General features: G+C 42.5%; 2 protein-coding genes across 3 annotated transcripts; both read left to right on the plus strand.

Moving 5' to 3' along the window:
• The first annotated feature begins 6,312 nt into the window (after window positions 1-6,312).
• abhd13 (abhydrolase domain containing 13) lies at window positions 6,313-14,715 on the plus strand. The gene is made up of 2 exons (XM_010742745.3): window positions 6,313-6,554; window positions 11,003-14,715. Exon 2 carries the CDS (start codon window positions 11,037-11,039, stop codon window positions 12,090-12,092), a length of 1,056 nt encoding a protein of 351 aa, XP_010741047.2. The 5' UTR covers window positions 6,313-6,554; window positions 11,003-11,036; the 3' UTR covers window positions 12,093-14,715.
• A 446-nt stretch (window positions 14,716-15,161) lies between these two features.
• Window positions 15,162-19,113, plus strand: tnfsf13b (TNF superfamily member 13b). 2 transcript variants are annotated; one of them, XM_010742744.3, is made up of 6 exons: window positions 15,162-15,699; window positions 15,804-15,918; window positions 17,627-17,683; window positions 17,811-17,935; window positions 18,216-18,366; window positions 18,469-19,113. In XM_010742744.3, the coding sequence occupies exons 1-6, from the start codon at window positions 15,475-15,477 to the stop codon at window positions 18,579-18,581; spliced, it is 786 nt and encodes a 261-aa protein (XP_010741046.3). In that variant the 5' UTR covers window positions 15,162-15,474; the 3' UTR covers window positions 18,582-19,113. The 2 variants fall into 2 exon arrangements, with proteins under 2 accessions (XP_010741046.3, XP_010741045.3); XM_010742743.3 differs by having other exon boundaries at window positions 15,163-15,699; window positions 15,783-15,918.
• The last annotated feature ends 1,534 nt before the right edge of the window (window positions 19,114-20,647 follow it).

Consider the following 20,647-nt stretch of genomic DNA (forward strand, 5'->3'; position numbering starts at 1 on the left):
CACCTTGTGCAACTTGCAAATCAAAAGAGGCATCACTCATAATGATGTCAGACAAGCTCAACTCTGTCTTCCGCGAACCCGGCAGAAAAACGCGACGGTAGCGACTCTTTCCACGTGACGGGACTGAGTCGCAGCAGCCAGTCGTGAAAAGATGCTGAGTGACAGAAAAAAATCAATAGCATATCAATAGCTCGGCCATTGGGTGCATGACGCGAGGTGAATGATAAGCATGTCCCTCGGCCTGGTGATATGATATTCCCATGGTCATCACAGTCACTCCTCATCCTGTTGCAGCCCCGACTTTGTATTATTGAGCTCGGGCCCTCCAGCTGTTTAGAGTGCTATATATCAAGTAATTGAGTCGTGGGCATGCGAGAGTGGAGCCACAGAGTGTGTGCTGCCAAAAGTGTGTATGAGAGTGTGTGTGTGTGTGTGTGTGTGTGTGTGTGTGTGTGTGTGTATAATAGATGTTTTGACTGACATGTCAAAGGTAATTGAGTCGTAGGTAGGAGAGAGTGAACTTGCCAGCTGTCAGTCTCGTATAAGCTGAATCCATCAGAATGCAGAACCCCCTATAACCTAAAGAGACAAGTGTGTGTGTGTGTGTGTGTGTGTGTGTGTGTGTGTGTGTGTATGCGTCATGTATTCCATACATGCTGCATCTCCTACCAAACAGAGGAGCAGCCATTGAAAAAGCCACTGCGCTATGATTTTTTTTATGTACAACAGTGTCTGAATAATGGATAAAGTTTGAACATGGATATAGTTCAAACTAGTTGAAAAAGATACAGTCATTCAGCGTTCCTCAGTCTGGATGTTTTAGTTCAAAGAATCCTCTTCCCTTTCTTCCCTCTTCCCTGAATTCTTTCATAAAGTGGAGTACTGCGAGTGTTTCACAGGCAAAAATGAAAAATACTGAACATCCTCCACGTGCCAGAAACCCTTTTTGTGACTTTTTGCTGTGATTCAGGCAACATTTCAACAACGACCCTGAGCTGATGCAAGCTATCAGCTGTACTTCTGAAAAGGCAAGGCCTCCTGAGGTGTTCACCAATGCCAACACACAAACAGACACGCCTGAATATCAAATACTGAAGCCGGTCTGTCAGATAGACTGCAGACCAACCGCAATAGACATGTATACATGTGTCCACATCATAACTACCTCCTCCAGAGCCGTGCGTAGCCGACTTCTCCTCAGCTGCATCTGTGCTGCAGCTTTAAGGCTCGTTATTGCCACACTGAGCACTTCTACCTCAACAGTTATTAATACATGTATGTTTTCACACGCCGGTTACGTTTTAGGTGTATACTGACTCTGAAGATTTTTTTATCAAACAGAACAGAAGCATGCTTCTGTCTAAGGTTTTTGATGCCGAATCAAACAAACTTCAAGGACAGAGCTGCACGGCCAACAGCTGTGCAAGTCTGCACATGATCTGTCTGTCTCCTGCAAGGTCACACTGAGTGTGGGCAAGATGTTAAATACAGGAATACCAATAGGCAACCCAAGAAGAGAGGAAAAACATCATTGTGTAATATTCAAATGTGTGTAACAAGGCTTTTGCTTCATATTTCCCATGTGATGTTTTTATTTTCTGCTCAGTTTGAGAGAACATCCTTTGCTTTCATTGCCAGCACGAGTGTATACAGTCACAATTAGTCAGCTCAAATCCTTAATTATCTCACCTTTTCTGAATTTGTTGACCTCAGATGACCAAAGATGAACGTTGTGTCCAGGTCGACATATTTTCTGCCTTTTCTCTTCTTTCATCGATTGACATTTCAATCAAGGGCATTTCTTTCAGCACACTACCTGTCAGCAGCCCGGAGTGGCAGCTGTCACATCTACAATTTGACCCACTTTTGTAGGCTGAGATGTGTCAATTCTGACTCCACTCACACTTAAAAAGCATGTTTTTTTTTTAATAGTCTGCTGTTCAGATTAACGCAGCACTTCACATCAGGATCACAATTCAGGAAACGGATGGATTACAGTTTTTATCCTTTGCTATGGCCGTTTAATGTTCAATGCTGATTCTTGTAGACCAACATCGATATTAAAACACAGCAGAAATGCTGTCTGACTTTATGTCATGCATAAACAACAGATACCTGTCTATCTGTGCACTACAACACAGCCTCATTGATTACTCATGAAGCATCCCAGTAACATTAAACTTGGAAGTTTACAGTAAACCTTTAAAATGAACCTTCATTTTGAGCTCTATCTGGATTATATTCTTTCTAAGAGCGACACCTGGTGGGCAAAGACACCAGGTGTCTGATCAAAGACATGACACAGTGTCATCGATATTGCATGATTGATACGAGGCATTAGTGGAGGTTGCTGTTAAAATTAATGCGTAGGAGTTCCACAAAGCTGAGAACGGAGGAATGCCACTACACAGGAAAAAAAAACACAGTCAGTCGCAATCATGAATCCTAATATGAACCACCAAGAGTAAGTTTTGGCTTGACGGGAGACAAGAGATTTAGGAGCATATGAAAATTAGTTTTATCCAGCTGTGATTTGGATTATAATCCATGTGTGGTTACAAGAAACGTCTTTTGTGATAGACCTTTTTAACATGAAATAGTAGGGTCAACACAAAAAGGTCTATGACCTCAGATTAAATGCAGATTTATGGTTTTAGGAAATGTTAATATACACACCATGTGGAGATGTTTACTAATTGATCGAACAGAAAATACATGTGATACAGTCTACTATTTGTAGTATACAGTAATCTCCAGGATTTACTATCTGAAATAATGGCAATACATTTGCACTAAATACGAGAGCGGACAAAGAAGTCACACAAGCTATTAACAGAGGACTGTATTAAAACTTTCAAAATGGAAGGGAAGAAAACAATAAAGAATGGCAACAGCTCTGGGTTCAGCAGATAAGCTGAAAACACACATTTATATTCATATTTATATTTATAGAGTGCAGTACACTTCACACTATAGCGAGAGAAACATCCAACCAGTCTGTGTTATTGTCTGGCACCATAAACGGTTGAAGATGTGCTTGTTAGTCACAAGAGAGAAATAACATGGAAGAAATTAAAAAAGGGAAAATGTGATAGAATGAAGTACAAAACAAAGTAGGACGGTTAGAAATAATTATTGAGTAGATTAAGAACTGGTCTACAGCAACCTGAACACTTTTTGTCATCTAAACATCGAGCGTGGAGAAATGTAGGCAGTGCAGCAGGAAGTATGGAGCAGAAAGAAGGGCTATGATACAAACTACAGAGGTTATGAGAGAGGAGCAAATAGATATTTAGATTTAAAGGTCCAGTGTGTAGAATCTAACTGCATCTAGTGGACTAATCGTTGCACTGCAGAACAAAACAAGACGATACACTACATAGAACATTAACAGACATTAGACGACAGACAACATGGTCCCCATACATACTGACAGTAGCTTTATCAGAGGTTGCAGCTCTCTATATAAGAATAAATTAGTTTAATTTTCAGCTTTTTCTTGTGGAGATGAACTTCACCATTTTTAAACTCTCATCGAGCTCGTTCCAGATCTGCGGTCCCCCTGCATGCAAGAGACAAGCTGGTACTTTTTAGTGTCCTTTTTTCCCCAGTGATTAGATGTTTATTTCTGGTATCATATGCATCCCGAGGACCGCAAACCGGAAACAACACACATAGTCTAGGGTTATTTTTAGGAATGATTTGATGCATCACACAGGCGTTACGATATAGATTTAAATCAGCCAGAGAAGACCAAAGCGATGAAAAAAAAGACCTTGTGGGGGCATTATACTCTGACCATGACACAGCGCGAATAATCTTTTTTTTAAAGGTTTTCTAACCTTTTCAATAGAATAATTAATGTGTGGCTCAAACAAAGTTTTATATAGAGAGTATATCAAAACAAAATAGGAAATAGTGGACGAGTGAAGCCAGAAGGAGGCAGTCATGCAACTAAAATGATGCCAACTACTGTAAGACCTCAAAGACGAAGAAGAAGAGGATACATCCTCAAAGGAACCTTTTATTTTTTTCCTTGTGCCGAGCCCCAACACAGAACTTATGAAGCCTACAAACACACACTAGTAAAGCTAACCTCATTAAAAATAGAGCAGCAAAAACACATCAGGAAATATTATATGAAATACTGTTGAGGACTTCCAGATTAACACAGCAGGGGAGGGAAATAACGTTCATGTGGGTACCAGCTCACTTAGCGATACAAGGGAATAAACTGCAAAGGAGGCAGCAAAGAAAGAGGAGGTGGAAATGAAAGTAAAATGATCAAAGGCAGAAGGAAAAAGTTCAATATGGGAGGAAATAATCAATCAGTAGAAACAACTGTGGATGGAGGGCACATGCAGTACAATGCAGAATGTACTAATGCTTTGCTGGGATAATGATTTTAAACTCAGGGTGAATTAAGGTGAAGCTGTCACTTGTTTATCTCAGTATCCTCCCGCCCTAGAGAATGTGGAATTAAGCTACAATTGTAACCATCTCCTATCTGAGCCATTCTCCTGTGTCCTTGTAGGGAATAGATAGAAGTAAACAACTTCAACCAAGTCATGCCAGTAAGACCTGAGCAGGGCAGCAGCAGATGAGCTGAGACAAATCAGGTGACAGCCAGGGGAGTGATTAGAGACAAAAGCTATACAACTATGTAGTTACGACTGTTAGTCAGGATATTCAACGACTCTGTTTGACTCTCTCACATCAACCAATTCGGGTGAAATCTGCGAACGATTTCAACACAACATTGGAAGAACCAGGAAAAGGGGGAGACATTTATATAAACTACAAGGTGTAGTAGGAGAGGTAGCAAAGTGGAGCAGGTGATCATGAGCAGACTAAGAACTGAATAACACACTCGGTATATTAGGAAAACATCAAACTGGTCGGTGTAGATGTGTGGAGAGAGACAGTGGAGCATGTGATGGTTGCTTGTCATGGATATGAAAGAGAAGAGAGGGAAGTGATGATGAAGACAGGAACAGTGGAGAAGAGTTTTTAAAGAGTATAATAGAATGTGGGAAATCTAGAGAAGGAAGGAAAATCATTATGAGATTTCTTGTTTTAACTAGGTTAATTAAAAGAAGAGATAGATAGATAAACAGATACAATAAGTTCAGTATCGTAGCAAGTAAAACATTACTTGGAGAGCCCCTGGCCGAATGATAAGACTCTCTCGAACCTTATATACAGTAGGTTATGCCCCCAAAGCAAACAATCAAAAATAACTTATCCCAAGACAGGGGACATTTAAGGACAGATACCTAAGAGAACTTCCTTTCCCAAAATACCCCATTTATGGTCCTTAACCTTTGACCTGCCCTCTCCGTTAACCTTACTTAAAGTAAAACACACACACAGCAGGAAAAAGAAACGCCACATGTGACCTGAGACACCCCATCCTACATAGATCAACACACCGGACAGCATACCAGGATGGTGACCCTCCAGTACTAGTTATACAAATAAGTGTCTTAATGTAAACTATCTGTATATAATAGTACTATTGTTAATATGTAACTATGCATCTATGTGCAGACACCTCGATAGAGATAGATAGATAGATAGATAGATAGATAGATAGATAGATAGATAGCATTACACACAGTGACGATAGACAACAACTTAAGAATAAAAAATATAGAGAACAAACTATACATAATTTAAAACCCTTCTTAAAACCCACCTCTTCTCTTTGGCTTTTAACACCATGTAGATGGTTGATTTTATGTGTATACACGCATATTGTTATTTACGTATTTATTTTTGTCTGTTTTTATTTATTTTATCTAGTGCCTTTTATTCATTTTATTTTTATTGTTTCCTATCTTTCTATTATCTATTATCTATTTGATGTTTTGTTGTGTTTCTATAGTGTTATTCATTGTGTTCTATCGTATTGTGCAGCACTTTGGAAACCCTGTGTTTGCGTGCTATATAAATAAAGTGGATTGGATAATAAAATAGCAATCGTAAATAAAATATATTGTACAAAAGTAAGAAAGGAGAAATGTGCAGTGACTGTAAATTATAAATATTAAGTTTTTAGCTGTTATTATGCAGTGAGGACAGATTTCCTGTATCTGTCCCTGCTGTCTGTCCACTGTGTGATGGACAGGGTGCTGCTCATTGTCCATGATGGACAACATTATTTATTCAGCGTCCTCCTCTCCACCATCAGTTATCTCATTTTTAAATAAAGAAAAGAAAAGAAAAAAGGAAGTAAAGTCCAGAAGAGGGCAGTGTGTGCAACAACAATGATGCCAGCTGCTGCAGAAGAAGAGGAGGAGGATCCATCCTCAGCGGAACCTTTCTTTTTTTTCTCCTTGTGCCGAGCCCCAACACGGAACTTATGAAGGCTACACACACACACAGTGTATCCGCTGCTAGCCTCGCCGGCTCCTGCTGACAGCTCGCTCACCTTTACCTGTACACGTCCTGCTGTTTGATCCGGTCACCTGCACACACAGGTGGAGGACAGTGAGCGCGCGGTCCGCGTGCTGAAACAGTTCCCGCAGCTCGAGGCTAAAACATGAGAGCAGGTGAGTGTGTGCGGCTGACTAGCTCCGGAGCTAACGCAGCTAACAGACGATTAGATTTAAAAATGTCTGATCAGGTTCTTCAGGTTCTTCAGATTCTTCAGATCTTTGCTGTGTCGTCGTCTGAAGCTTTGACACTTTGTGAATAACTCGCTCCGTGTGAGCTGCAGCAGCTGTGACACGTCTGTTAGCCGGATAATGCTCCTCACGTCAGCAGCTGTCAATCATCATCACGTGTGGGTGTGGTCAGCACACCTTTCTAAAATCACACCTGTGCGTGATGTAATCATGTGACGTCAGTCCTGCAGAGCCACACACACACACACGCTGTGTGTATGTAGGTTACATCTGTTTCTGCTCGGGGATGTAACGATACGACTCACGATACGGTTCACGATTTATTTTTGTTGACGATACGATTTAAAAAATTTTTCCAGACCCTCCAGGAATTCGCAATGTTGCGATTTGCAACTTCAATGCAACTTTAGTGAATCCCTGTGAATTCAGGGCGGTGTTGCAATTTTAACCAATCACCGCGATTTTTCCGCAACTTCCGTGCAGTCTCGGCGGGTCAGGGACGGCCGCACAGTGCGGGAGGATCCCCTCGCCGGGCGCATTTCCTCTGCGGTGGTCTGCGCCAAGACCGGCTCTGGGTCGGCTTGAGAAAGGCTCAGGGGTGAAGCGCCCTCCCGCCCAGATCTTGCCGCTTCCCGGGCCGGGCTGCGCTCCGGGGCTCGCCGGAGAAGGCGCAACGTATCGCAACTTTCACTTCCTCCCGCAACAAAAATGTAAAAAGCACCGCAATTTTTTTTGAAAACCTCATGCAACATCAGGCATTTCAGGCCGCAACTATTTCAAAAAAATAAAAAATAAAATTCGAATTCCTGGTGGGACTGAAAATGAGCTACAGACAAATTATGACCAAATAAAATTATCTTTTTACTTGTAGTAAAAAAAAAAATCTTAGGTGCTTTCTTTACAGAAACTCTCAAACTGTTCTCTTATTTAAAAAAAGTGCAAAACACATGATTTCTTTAGAAACAATCTCACAGTAAACTGGTGTTAACTATTGTAATAGTAAATTCAATGTTTTTGTTTCAATCACTGGAGACGCACACCCTCCCCCCTTCTTCAAATAGGACACCAGCTCCTTTTGTCTTTGTAAATTGTGATGCCTAGACTCAACTTTGCACCTAAGTACAAGATCCTGCAGGATACTTCAGGTGTAAAGCATCAGACCCTCCAGTAATTTGCGATGTTGCGATTTGTAACTTCACTGCAACTTCAGTGAATCCCTGTGAATTCACGGCGGTGTTGTAATTTTAACCAATCACCGCGATTTTTCCGCAACTTTCGTGCAGTCTCGGCGGGTCAGCGACAGCCACACGGTGCGGGAGGATCCCCTCGCCGGGTGCATTTCCTCCGCGGTGGTGCGCCAAGACCGACTCTGGGTCGGCTTGAGAAAGGCTCAGGGGCGGAGCGCCCTCCCGCCCGGACCTTGCCGCTTTCCGGGGCCGTGCTGCGCCCCCTCGTTGAATCACAACTTATCGCAACTTTCACTTCCTCCCGCAACAAAATTGCAACAAAAATGTAAAAAGCACCGCAATTTTTTTTGAAAACCTCATGCAACATCAGGCATTTTAGGCCGCAACTATTTCAAAAAAGGTTGCGAAATCCTGGTGGGACTGAAAATGAGCTACAGAAAAATTATGACCAAATAAAATAATCTTTATTTGTAGTTAAAGAAAATAGTCTTAGGTGCTTTCTTTACAGAAACTCTCGAACAGTTTGTGTTCTCTTATAAAGTTCATCTTAAACAACAAAACCCATGACAAACATCTCCTTTCTTTAGAAACCATCTCACAGTAAACTGGTGTTAACTATTGTAATAGTAAATTCAATGTTTTTGTTTTAATCACTGGAGACGCACACCCTCCCCCCTTCTTCACATAGGACACTTTTGTCTTTGTAAAGTGTGATGCCTAGACTCAACTTTGCACCTAAATACAAGATCCTGCAGGATACTTCAGGTGTAAAGCATCAGACCCTCCAGGAATTCGCGATGTTGGGATTTGCAACTTCAACGCAACTTCAGTGAATCCCTGTGAATTCAGGGTGGTGTTGCAATTTTAACCAATCACCGAGATTTTTCCGCAACTTCCGCGCAGTCTGCTCTGGGTCAGCTTGGAAAGGCTCGGGGGCACGAGCTTTACAGCGCCCGCCCGCCCGGACCTCGCTGCCTCCCGGGGCTGTGGACTTAGTGCTCGATGCGCCGGGCCCCCTCGCCCCCAGCACAACTGTCGAATCGCAACTTATCGCAACTTTCACTACCTCCCGCAACAAAAATGTAAAAAGCACCGCAACTTTCACCGCAATTTTTTTGAAAACCTCATGCAAAATTGTAAAAACGTTGAACAAATGAATCACCAACCAGTGACTTTTTTTCAGTTGACGTAAACTATTTCTAATTTTTAAAAAAAGAACATATCCTACTTCTCTCGCAATCGCGACGAATCGTGACTAATTTTTTCTGTCAACCGGTGCGATTTGTATTTGTACCGATTTTTAATCGTGTCACGATGCATCGTTACATCCCTATAATCATGTAACGTCAGTGGTGCTTACTCCTGCTCCTGCAGAGCCACGCCACTGTATGTATGTAGGTTACATCTGCTTCTACTCACTGTATCTATTTAGGTAAAGTTTCAAGCTCCAACACACCTGATAATACAACATAATCAGGTTTTTATAGCAGGGCAAAATATTAGATTAGATTAGATATACTTTATTTATCCCACCACGGGGAAATTTACTTGTTTCAGCAGCAGAGGAAAGTGTAGCATACACTACAGAATTAGAAAATAGTAGAAAAGGCAAAAAAAAAAAAAAACAATAAACAGACATATGGAAATATCTATAACCTACAATAAACACGAAAAACTATCAACCTTCAAACAGAAGTACTGAGAATAAAAGTGGCAAGATGTATAAAAAGAGTATTGCAAAGAAAGTGGCCATGATACAAATAATATTATTGCAAGAGTAGTAACTATAATATAAATATGCCATGCTCGGGCTCTCTACAGGATACATTAGAATATCTTTTATTGTGCAATTTAAGTGCCGTATCCAGTGCAGGACAAAAAAACATAAATATAAAAGAGATAAAAACATGGAAAAAACAGCACATGCACCCACATACATACAGAGCACCGGTCCATAAATAACACTGGGGAACACAAATTTTTGTTGAGTTCGGTCTGACAGATGTTTTTAACAAATCTTTGGGTGTGGAATCCAAAACTGAAAGTTTTTTAACTATAGGATCCCCGTTTTTTAAAAAAATATGAAAAATACTGTACTTAACAGATATGTGCTTGTTTTCACTAAACAAAAGTAACAGTCTGTGCGATGATCTTTTTGCTCTCTCCAAACCACGGGGATACCAAACACCAACTTTTCACGCGTTCCTTTGTTCCACATCCGTAAACTCTCCACACACTGCTTGCACACTTTGTGAGGAGCCCATGGCTTGTTGTCTTGATCACAGAGTTTCACTTTAAAATCTGCAAAATATGCTCGTTTGACAAATGCACTGATGTTTGCTTTCCTCTTACCTGGAATAGTGAAACTAGCACAAATATAGCAAAAGGAGTCAGGGTTGTTTAGGCGTTTACGACGAGAAGTAGCAGGAGCAGACGTGATGGGTTCTTGATAATGTTCTGGGCTCTTTTTTTAAGGATCCGGAGTGATCACCACTTCTATCTGCTTGGCAGCAGCAGCAGACTGACAGTGAAGGGATGGTTAATGTGACAGGCGTGCAGGCAGATGGTATCTCGTGCCCTTTTCCCCCCCAAACACAGGACAGTGTTTTTCCCAGTATGTGAATGCTTTGAGTGACGGGATCAGCTGCAGAAAGGTCGTCTTCGTAGCTGTACCTGCAGGGGTCAAAGCTTGCACGTTTTTAAGGGACATTGTGTAAGAGCTGCAGCGTCAGTATGAAGCGTACTTACATGCTGCTTCATTTAATGTTAAAGTGAAGTAAAGTTCACCTCGCACTAACATCTAATCTGACCTGATGATTGAAGAATAAAGCTGATTCACTGAAGTAAAGTTACATAAGATAAGCTGACACTCTTATTAAATAATGAATAGAAGTGTTAAGCAAAAAAATGCCAGTGGAAACTCTTGAACAAATATTTAAGATGGATGGATGCTCAAATCTTAATTAATTGAGGAATTTGTAACCATTACTTTGCGCTCAGGTAACTTGTGATGCATTATTAAATAAGCCACAAACTACTTTGCTCATTAATAATGAGCTTAATGTGCATTATTATTATTATTATTATGTAGCCTGAACCTAAATTTCTCTGCTCATGTACGTTTATATTGAGCCACGCTTCCTTCGCTCTGACGTGCTCTTACTCTAGTTTTCTGTGTCTTTACAGAGTGCGTGTCGTCTGACTGAGCTCTTGCGTAGCCATGGAGAAGCCCTGGAGGCTGTGGGCGGCAATGGAGCGCTGTACCCTGACTCTGGCCTCCTGGTCCTGGGGTGCTTGCCGAGTCTCCCTCTTGGCCCTCATCCTCACCTTCCACCTGTACGGAGGCTTCTTTCTCCTAGCTCTTATCCTCGCCTCCGTGGCGGGCATCCTCTACAAGTTTCAGGACGTGCTCCTCTACTTCCCCGACCAGCCCTCCTCCTCTCGCCTTTACGTTCCCATGCCGACAGGGATCCCGCACGAGAACGTGTACATCCGCACCAAGGACGGCGTGAAGCTGAACCTGATCCTGCTTCGCTACACAGGAGGGGACTCGCCTCCCGGAGGCGCCTCTGGGAATCAAAGCAGCCCCGCTTCCTCTGCCCCACCCACCATCCTTTATTTCCACGGCAACGCGGGTAATATTGGTCACAGAGTGCCGAACGCCCTCCTCATGCTGGTCAATCTGAAAGCAAACGTCGTGCTGGTGGACTATCGCGGATACGGAAAAAGTGAGGGCGAGCCCAGCGAGGATGGGCTGTACCTGGATGCCGAGGCCACGCTGGACTACGTCATGACGCGTCCCGATCTGGACAAGACGAAGGTGGTGCTGTTCGGCCGCTCCCTAGGGGGCGCCGTGGCTGTGCGCTTGGCGTCGGTCAACCCTCACCGCGTGGCAGCCATCATAGTGGAGAACACCTTCCTCAGCATCCCCCACATGGCATCGACACTCTTCTCGTTCTTGCCCATGCGCCTGCTGCCCCTGTGGTGCTACAGGAATCAGTTCCTGTCCTATCGGCAGGTGGCGCTGTGCCGCATGCCCTCGCTGTTTGTGTCCGGCCTGTCGGACCAGCTCATCCCACCGGTCATGATGAAGCAACTGTATGAGCTGTCGCCTGCGCGGACTAAACGCCTGGCTATCTTTCCCGAGGGCACGCACAACGACACGTGGCAGTGTCAGGGCTACTTCGCTGCTCTGGAGCAGTTCATTAAAGACCTGATGAAGAGCCACGCCCACGAGGAGAGCGCTCAGCCCTCGGCCAGCGTCACCATTATCTGAAAATATGAAAATAAAAACCGACTGCAGGTTATGGACTGGAGGAAGTGAAGGCTGTTGAATCGGATGGACTCAATTGATTTTTTGGGAAAGAATGTATGTTTATGTTTTCTGTCTTTTGTTTTATTTCACTCTTTCTACCTTTCTGTAAATGTAAGATGATTTGACTATTTCAGCGTTTTAGGAGAGGGGGTTCTTTTGTGTTGCAGCTATGAATGCATGTATTTATGACCTCTTTATGAATGAAGCCAGAGCATACATGCCCGCGCCGCGAGACACGTCACAACCACGAAAGAGTTTGCCGTCATGGCTCTACTGAAATGAATTAAAATCACTGAAACAATCGCTCATATTATGAGGACCAGTGAAAACCTCTTACTACTGGAACTAAAACACCTCTTCTGATCTACAAAATGAGACACTGGTCATATGTAGGCCTTTACTGTGTGTGTATATATAAATAGATATATATACATCTTTGTTAATCCATTGCACTTTTCTTTGTTCAGATTTACCCAATTTCTGAACAATACCTGAAAGGCATCAGGATGTTTGTTTTGTTTTCCTCTCTCCCTGTTTGGCGAGGAACATTAATATTTACTTAGTACTCGAGTACCCGCAGCAGCTTGGCATGACACGACGCTGTAGCGATCAATATTTATGTACGCCCTGGATAAAGTTCATCCGGCACAAAGACCCAACTCTGCAGCCACAAAAAGGGTCGAGTTGAAGTGGACATGTTTGTTACTCCTGCCTATTAAAATAAGTTCTTGAGATCTTATTTCCTGTCGAGCCACTTCTGTTTCAGTGCGGTTGGGGAGACGGGTTAGCGTGTCCTGTCCGGACACAGCGAGGACACGGGGGGGATCGGCTTCACTCTTAAACGGGTTGCTTGTTGCCTCCTGTGCTTTTGGTAAGGGGCTTTTCTTCTGCATTTCTTTCTTTTGTTCCCCTTGCGTGTGGTCTGTTATTAAAGGACGGGTTGGCATTTCTTCAGGTCTCTGTACTTTTAACACACGAGTTATCTGTCCCTGTGATCTTCTTCCTGTCTGTATTGACCGTAAAAAAGATGAGTCACGAAGAGGGAAGAGACGAGGGGGGAACAAAAAGTATTTTTAGTGGATTAAATTTCACTTGTCTGACTTTGGGTATTTTCCATGTTTCGAGTGGAGCACTTCCTCTTTGTGTTATTAATTCTCCGTTCAGATCAACAAGGAAACACTGTCCAAGAGACACATTGTTTGACTCTCTGGAACTGCTCACGTCTCTTATTAACTTTAGCCTGGACTTTGGAGTCACGCGAGTCCAGTACAGACGGGAGGAACGATTGCAGCAATGACTCTTTGAACACACAGTCATATGTGGGTGTGTGTGTGTGTAAACTGTATTAAGATCTTTACTCCACACTTATCCTTTTAAGCACCGGAAATTGTGTGACTATTTTGTTTAGCTCTTCACATCGGCGTCACAGACAACTGGAGTCGTCTCGCCCCGACGCTCGTGGGCAAAAATGGCTTTACTCACTCGGAGGGCTTTTAATGAGCTAATTAACCTTTCCTGCATGTCTTCCAGGGGGTGGAGCAGAGCCTGACAACACTGTTCTCTGCTCTTTCCTAATGCAGCACGCTGCACTGCATAGTGGTATCAAAGCCATTCGAATACAGATCTCCTCTCAGCCATACTCGCTACTGTTTGTTAACAGTACGCGAAACAAAAATTCAACATCAAGAGACCAAAATGAGTTTGTGTCAGTGTGATAACAACTTGAAAACTGGTCTAAAGGCTACTATGAATGTAAAGTGTGGTCTTAAATTAACAAGTGTGTTTTCTAAGAAACGATGTAAAGGTTTGTTTTGTTTCTTTTTCTTCCTTTTTGTGACTTTTTAGCCGCCAGAAACTGTTTCCGACTTTTTTTGTATTATATCAAATCCATAAGCTGAGTTTGGTGCATTCAATGTAATTATTATTATTATTATTATTATTATTTTTATTCCTTCGTGTGTCGTTATAGAGCAAACTGTGCAATCTTGAATTCAAAAAAACGTACACTCATGTAGTGGCATATGCTTCTTTTTTACGCACTTCTGCTGATGGTTCTTTTATAAAAAGGAAGTAAACAAACATACAGGAACTTGTCATCATACACTTGATTTATTGTTTTGGTGCCTGGCCCAGAGCAAAGTTAATAATAACAATAATAACTAGAACATTGGCTTTTTGTCTGAGCCGAGTGTGCTGTTACTGTCGAGAAACCGAATCGAACTGAATGTCTGTTCTTTTTGTTTTTCTATATGAATAAAATCCTTTACCAGGTGTCGTGCAGATACACTACAGAACATACTTTTCTATGTTTTATCCGATTGTGAATAGAGTGGAACAAATGCCGTGGGAAAGCGTCCGGCATAATAATTTGGATTTTTGCATTCACGAGCCTGCATGTGATTTCCGTTGAGTCTTGGCAAAATGTCTGTAAGGAGCCCTGCAACAGTGTTGATTGACATTATTCGTGTACATCTTCCATGACGTCGGCAGACATCCGAATGAGTCATCTTTGCGTTCAGTACGAAGCTTTGAGGGGTTTTCCATTTCAAAGTAAGGTTTCTTTTCTATTTCAAGACGATGTTGACGACTTCTTTTGTAAGCACACATTTTCACTTTCTATTTTCTGTACTGTAACATGCAATAAATTGATACATTAAAGTGGATTTGTTCTTGTTTTTTTTTTTCTCGGTTCTTGTAAAACTTCCAAATTCATTTATGTAACTTGGCACCGCTTCACTTCTGGGAATTGGACTTTGTTATGTTGACGTTCAAAGTCGGAGTAATTTTTGCACTTCCTCGTTTCAGTAAATCGTCTCGCTGTCAAATTCAAATCTATCTGTCATTAATAACAAATGAGAAATATTCCTCCTCCTTAGTCAGACTCTCCCTCCTTTCATTTCTGTGCCATCACCGCCACTCCTCGCGTCCTTTCTGTTTCCATTTCTGTTCTGGAATCTGGAGGAGTTGACATATGTTTTTTTTTTTTAAATCTTTTTTTTAATGACTAAACATTAACAGAAGAAGGGGGGGGGGTTTGTCAAGGGCCAAAGGCAGGAAGTTGTGAGTGTGGTTAGCTGAGCGGAACAATACAGGGGAAGCTGTATTGCCCGTTTTTGCACTGTATTTATTTCTGCGTAGTCCTTCAGACTCAAACTGGAACCAGCCCTTGAAGCACAAAGGGGAGAGCTGAGGAAGTGAGTGGAGCATTTAGAAAGAAATTCCGGCGAAGCTGGCAGCTCCAGATTAAACATTGATGACAGAAGCAAACATCCACCATCCCCAACTGCGTAGTTCAGGCGCGAGACCAGTCATGCTGCCAGTGTGAGCTCTCTGGAGGTTGTGTATGGGACCCGCGATGGCAGGTGTCGAGGCTGGGACTGGGCAAAGGGCAGGTGAAGGGAGGCTGTCCTGGCCGGTTTTCCTGCTGACACTGGCTGCTGTCACCTCCTCCTCTCTTTCAGCTTTGTCCTTGTACCAACTGATGGCTCTCAGAGCTGAGGTGGAGGGACTCAAATCAGAGGTCGTCCGCAGGAGAGAAGAGAGCCAAGAGGTCAAGCATGCAAGCCAGGTGAGGCACAACTAGTCCTTAAGGACAGCAAACAAGACGCCACATGACACAATCATTTCACCAGCATGCATTGTTTTTCTAAGGATTTTATTACATCTGCTCAGACTGACAATATGAGCAGCAGGAGAAGCATCCACGAACCCCTTCATCAGCCCGGGTCTCCACATGCTTTCGCCCTGATAAAGAAGAGGAGTTTGCCCTCTGACTCAGAGGCATCAGGTAAGTCACGGAAGGCTGCACCTGAGCCTAAACAGTTCAGTTAACAGTCGGCGCTCTTACTTCCTCTAGTTTTCGAGGTGTTGCATGCATCGATCTTTCAATAGATTCCTTGTTTAGGATATTTCTCATGCCGTTTTCATTTAAAGTCAATTTATAGAGCTCAAAATGTCTCTTTACGAACTGTTCACACCTTCTATCCTGACACTCTCACACTGAGAAATGAAAAAACTCAGCAGAAAACCTTTAAAACCGACTGACAGCAAAGTGTTAATGACTCATCAACTTGTGCACACACACTGATTGAGACATTTTGGATTAAACTGTGTGAGAAAACCGCTGAGCAGTTTTACACTGTGTTCCAAATTATTATGCAGATACGACTTCAATTAGATTTTTAGTTTTTCAATGAAAGTTTTTAATTGTGCGTCTTCCCCCGTCTGTTTAGATGACACTGATGTCAATCTCAGACAGCTTTAGTCGTGTTGTTGTTTGCCAAGTGAGCCTAATTAACAGGAAACTACTAAAGGCGGTTTGTTCCACTTTATTAAGCTGGTCACAGGTTTCGTGCAACATTCTGCAGATCTTTCTGCAGATCAAACGCGTGAAATGGTGCAGCGTCTTGCAGAAGGTCTGATAACACAGGATATTTCGCAAACAATAAAGAGAGATCGTCTTACTGTGAGAGAGTTTGCGTCTGATTCAGAGTGCAGATACGTTAGTTCAGATAAATGCGTGTTAAGGAAAGCTTCGTGTAAGGCAAATGTATTAAGAGAGCGTGAATGTGAAACGGTCACAGATGATAACAAACAGGTATTTGAAGCTGCTGGTGCCTCAGGAGTCGATGCAGGATACTCCAGAGCTCACATGCTGTATCTCGGCCACCATTAAACAATTCCCACGAAGAAAAAACGACTGCAGTGGGCTCAGAAATACATGATGACTTAAGTTTTATTCACTGATCAATGCCATGCTACACTGGATGGTCCAGATGTATTTGGTTCTGGATGGTTGGTGGATGGCCACCATGTCCCAACAAGGCTGCAACGTCAGCAAGGAGGTGGTGGAGTGATGTTTAGGGCTGCAATCATAGGAGATGAGTTGGTAGACCCCTTTAAGGTGCCTGAAGGTGTCAAAATGACCTCTGTAAAATATGTGGAGTTCCTAACTGTGCATTTCCTGCCATGGTTTAAAAAGAAGAGCTTTGCCTTCTGGAATAAAATCATTTTCATGCAAGACAACGCTGCAAAAAGTACCTACTACCCCTACTGAGGACCTGTGGAGCATCCTTAAAAGAAAGCTCTATGAGGGCGGACTGCAGCTTACCTCAAAACAGCAACTCTGGGAGGTGATTCAAAGGAAATACAGGCAGAAAGTGTGCATGGACTTTGGAGTTGTTAAGAAGGGCTCCTATGCTCATATGTAACTTGATCTGTAAATTGTTTGTTTATGATTGAAATAGCTTTGATTTGAGAAAAATATCCCCCTAATGCAAAAAATACAACTGATTTCAGTTTTCAGTCCTTTAGAGTATTTTAAAACGCATTCGTAATTTTGTTTAATAAAATCCAGATTACGATTTGATTGTTGAGGAATAAAAAATCCTATTGACTGCCCAATTATATAGATTATTGAGGAAATAAATAACAAAAACAGTATGTGCATAATAATTTGGAACAACAAGTGTAATATGTCTGAATCTCTGTTACAGTTTCTCAGCCGTGCCTGCAGTTGTTGGCAAACAGTAGCAGAAAAACCTTTGGGAAAGGTACAGTACATCACACTTCAGAGATTTGTAATCATTTGTAACATGCACGCAGAATCCTCGTCCTACCGATTGTCGGGATAGATGTTTTAGCTTTTGCTTCCTAATATTTTCTCATTCCTTGATGCAGAATTTGAATCAGGGCCACACACAGGCATCCCCTGGCAGTCTGGGCTGAAGAGAGGCTCTGCCCTGGAGCCAGACGGGGACAGCATATTAGTCAGAGAGGAGGGCTTCTACTTTGTGTACAGTCAGGTTGGTTCGCTTGCTGTCATTCCATCATTTCCCCACAGCGGGGTGCTGCTAGTCTGTTTGCTGATCGCCAGTCAGGAGGGGAACACAGCTACATACATGGCAGGAAAAAAAAAAAGGGTGTGCTCGATCTAAGCATGCTGCTAGTTAACAGACCTTGAAGAAAGGTCAGATAAAGAAGAGAATTTGCAAATGATGCATGCATAATAAATGAAGTGGCAAATGCTATACCACCCACATGACTGTTTCCACATCTAAAACATCTCTCTCTGTATGTGCTCAGATCTACTACATGGACAGCACCTTTGCGATGGGTCATGTGGTGATCCGGAGGAAGAGGAACGTGGTGGGAGACGAGGATCCGTATGTGATCCTGTTCCGCTGCATCCAGAGTATGAACCCTGTCTACCCTTTCAACACCTGCTACACAGGAGGTGAGCCTGTGTGTGGAATGGCTGCACGTGTCATGTGTGCCAGTAGTTGGGTATGAATATATATCTGTTGGAGGTCTGAAGTGTACATTTCCATTCCCTCAGGTATCGTGAAGCTGGAGGCCGGGGACCACTTGGAGCTGCTGATCCCTCGTTCAACAGCCAACGTGTCCCTGGATGGAGATGCCACCTTCCTGGGTGCTGTCAAGCTGGCTTAAAGGGGTGTCATCACTTTGGACCCCCAGGGGACGCTTTTGTACAACGAACTGTGCGACGAGGCACGGCTCCGGTGACCCTGTGCAACTTTGGGTTTTGTAAGAAGAACGCAGGAGGCGGCAGCCATTTCTAGCTGAATGATTGACTGTGTGACTCCTTGTCTGTTCAGCCTGTGGGGACATGGATTGCACGATGAGCTGATGGCATAGTTTTAGCTCATAAGAATACGCACAGCTAGCTACAGCTGCATTATGTTAGTTTCTATCACACGTCAAGACAAAATATTGTAACGACTTTCTGAATCAGTACTTTCCTTCATGTAAGACATTAAAGTCACACTTTGTTCTTCTGCTTTGATCAATAGTCTTTCCTCCTGTAGCAGCAGCACTTCTACACTGAAACATATGCTTTATTTTTTTAGATATCGCAGCATAAACATGAGTGGTTACCATCCTGAATGGCATCATTTGTTTTGACCCACATGTGTCTAACCCCCGATGCAATAAAGTGATGGTTATTGCACAAGAGATGACATCATCTGGAGTCTGGGTGGAGATTGTTGTTCCTTTTTTGGCCACAAGAAGGAAAGACTTGAGTGTGACAGAACATCCTGCCAGGTGGCTCGCAGAAAGATCGAGCTAAGGTTGAGCGGGAACAGTGGAAATCAGGGAAAAAGTGCCTATTTTTAGGTTGAGGCAAAAACTACTGAAGCAAGAGCAGATGATATGTGCACATTCAAAGGAGCTGCTTAACATGGATTTTCTTGGCCATAAATTACACATAATATGTGGTGTTAATAATGAATAACACCAGAATATTCATACAGTAGGAACTGGCAATTCATGTATGTTATGATTAATGGATTTCCAGTGGATTCGTAATGTGATCGTCATATGTTATTATCGTGTAAACTTGCTGCACAGATTAATGAATCGAAGCAAGTTAAAAAGTACATAATGAATTATTACAGGTTTGATTTCACACATTTACATAATCAAAAGATATAATAGTGGAACAGAGTGTAAATTTGGCCTTGTGATACATACAGATGATGGAAAAATATGAATATTGTGATATTGATCTGAAGTATTAAATACACTTTTCATAATCAGAAATTTATGACAGGCTACTATCTGCTATCAGCGACCACACAAAGGTCAGAAGAGTTGGTGTATGTCACACAGAAAAGGCTTCCATCTGAATTTTTCCATCTTACATGCTTTTGTTTTGAAATTCTGCACAAAAGATCTTGATACGGCTTCAACTCTTCTTTGTGTGTGTGTGTGTGTGTGTTCACAGACTCAGATACAGACACAGAGAGGAAAGAAAATTCAGTAATCCAGAGAGAGAGAAACATTCACAGTTCAACAGTTTGCAGCAAAATGTTAAAAATGATTTTTACTGACATTCATGCAAATGAGAAAACTTTACATCTGGGAACAGACGCTCCCTAGTGGTTCGTGGCACAATGCCCGAGGGAAACCCTCCCCCACCTCGATATTATTCTCGTGTGATATCATTGATGCGTAAAAATGAAAACACACACACATCAGCTGATTCTTTGACAGTGCTAATGGCTTAAAACGAGCAGAAATCAGTAACTACGATTCATATTTAGATGATTGGAGAAGAATAAACCTCTTTAAAACGTGGGAATGGTGACATCATTTTAAAACCTTTGAAACTAAACTACACTGAATTCACTCTAAAGTAACTTTTAAAAGTCTTACTCAGTGTAAAAGATAATTGTCCCCCACAGCATGATATCACAAGTTTGTCTCAGATATGGTGGCATCTTGTGATATTTTCCAGCCAGCTACTTTCTAACTTGCACATTTTGAAGAGATTGATATTGCTCTGGGGTTCTCCCCTACCTGCCTCACTCTATCCCATCTGTTTCTCACACACACACACACACACACACACACACACACACACACAGGCCTTCTGTCCGTTGGGGCAAAGAGTTAGACAAAGCCCAGTGGGTGGTCACTTCTTCACTAGGCATTTTGCCCTTGGAGTCATGGCTCCATTTGACAAGAAGGGAGACCGAAAACAGGGGGAGGGA

This window comes from Larimichthys crocea, chromosome XVIII, assembly GCF_000972845.2.
Source record: "Larimichthys crocea isolate SSNF chromosome XVIII, L_crocea_2.0, whole genome shotgun sequence".
In the NCBI taxonomy this organism is placed as follows: domain Eukaryota; kingdom Metazoa; phylum Chordata; class Actinopteri; family Sciaenidae; genus Larimichthys; species Larimichthys crocea.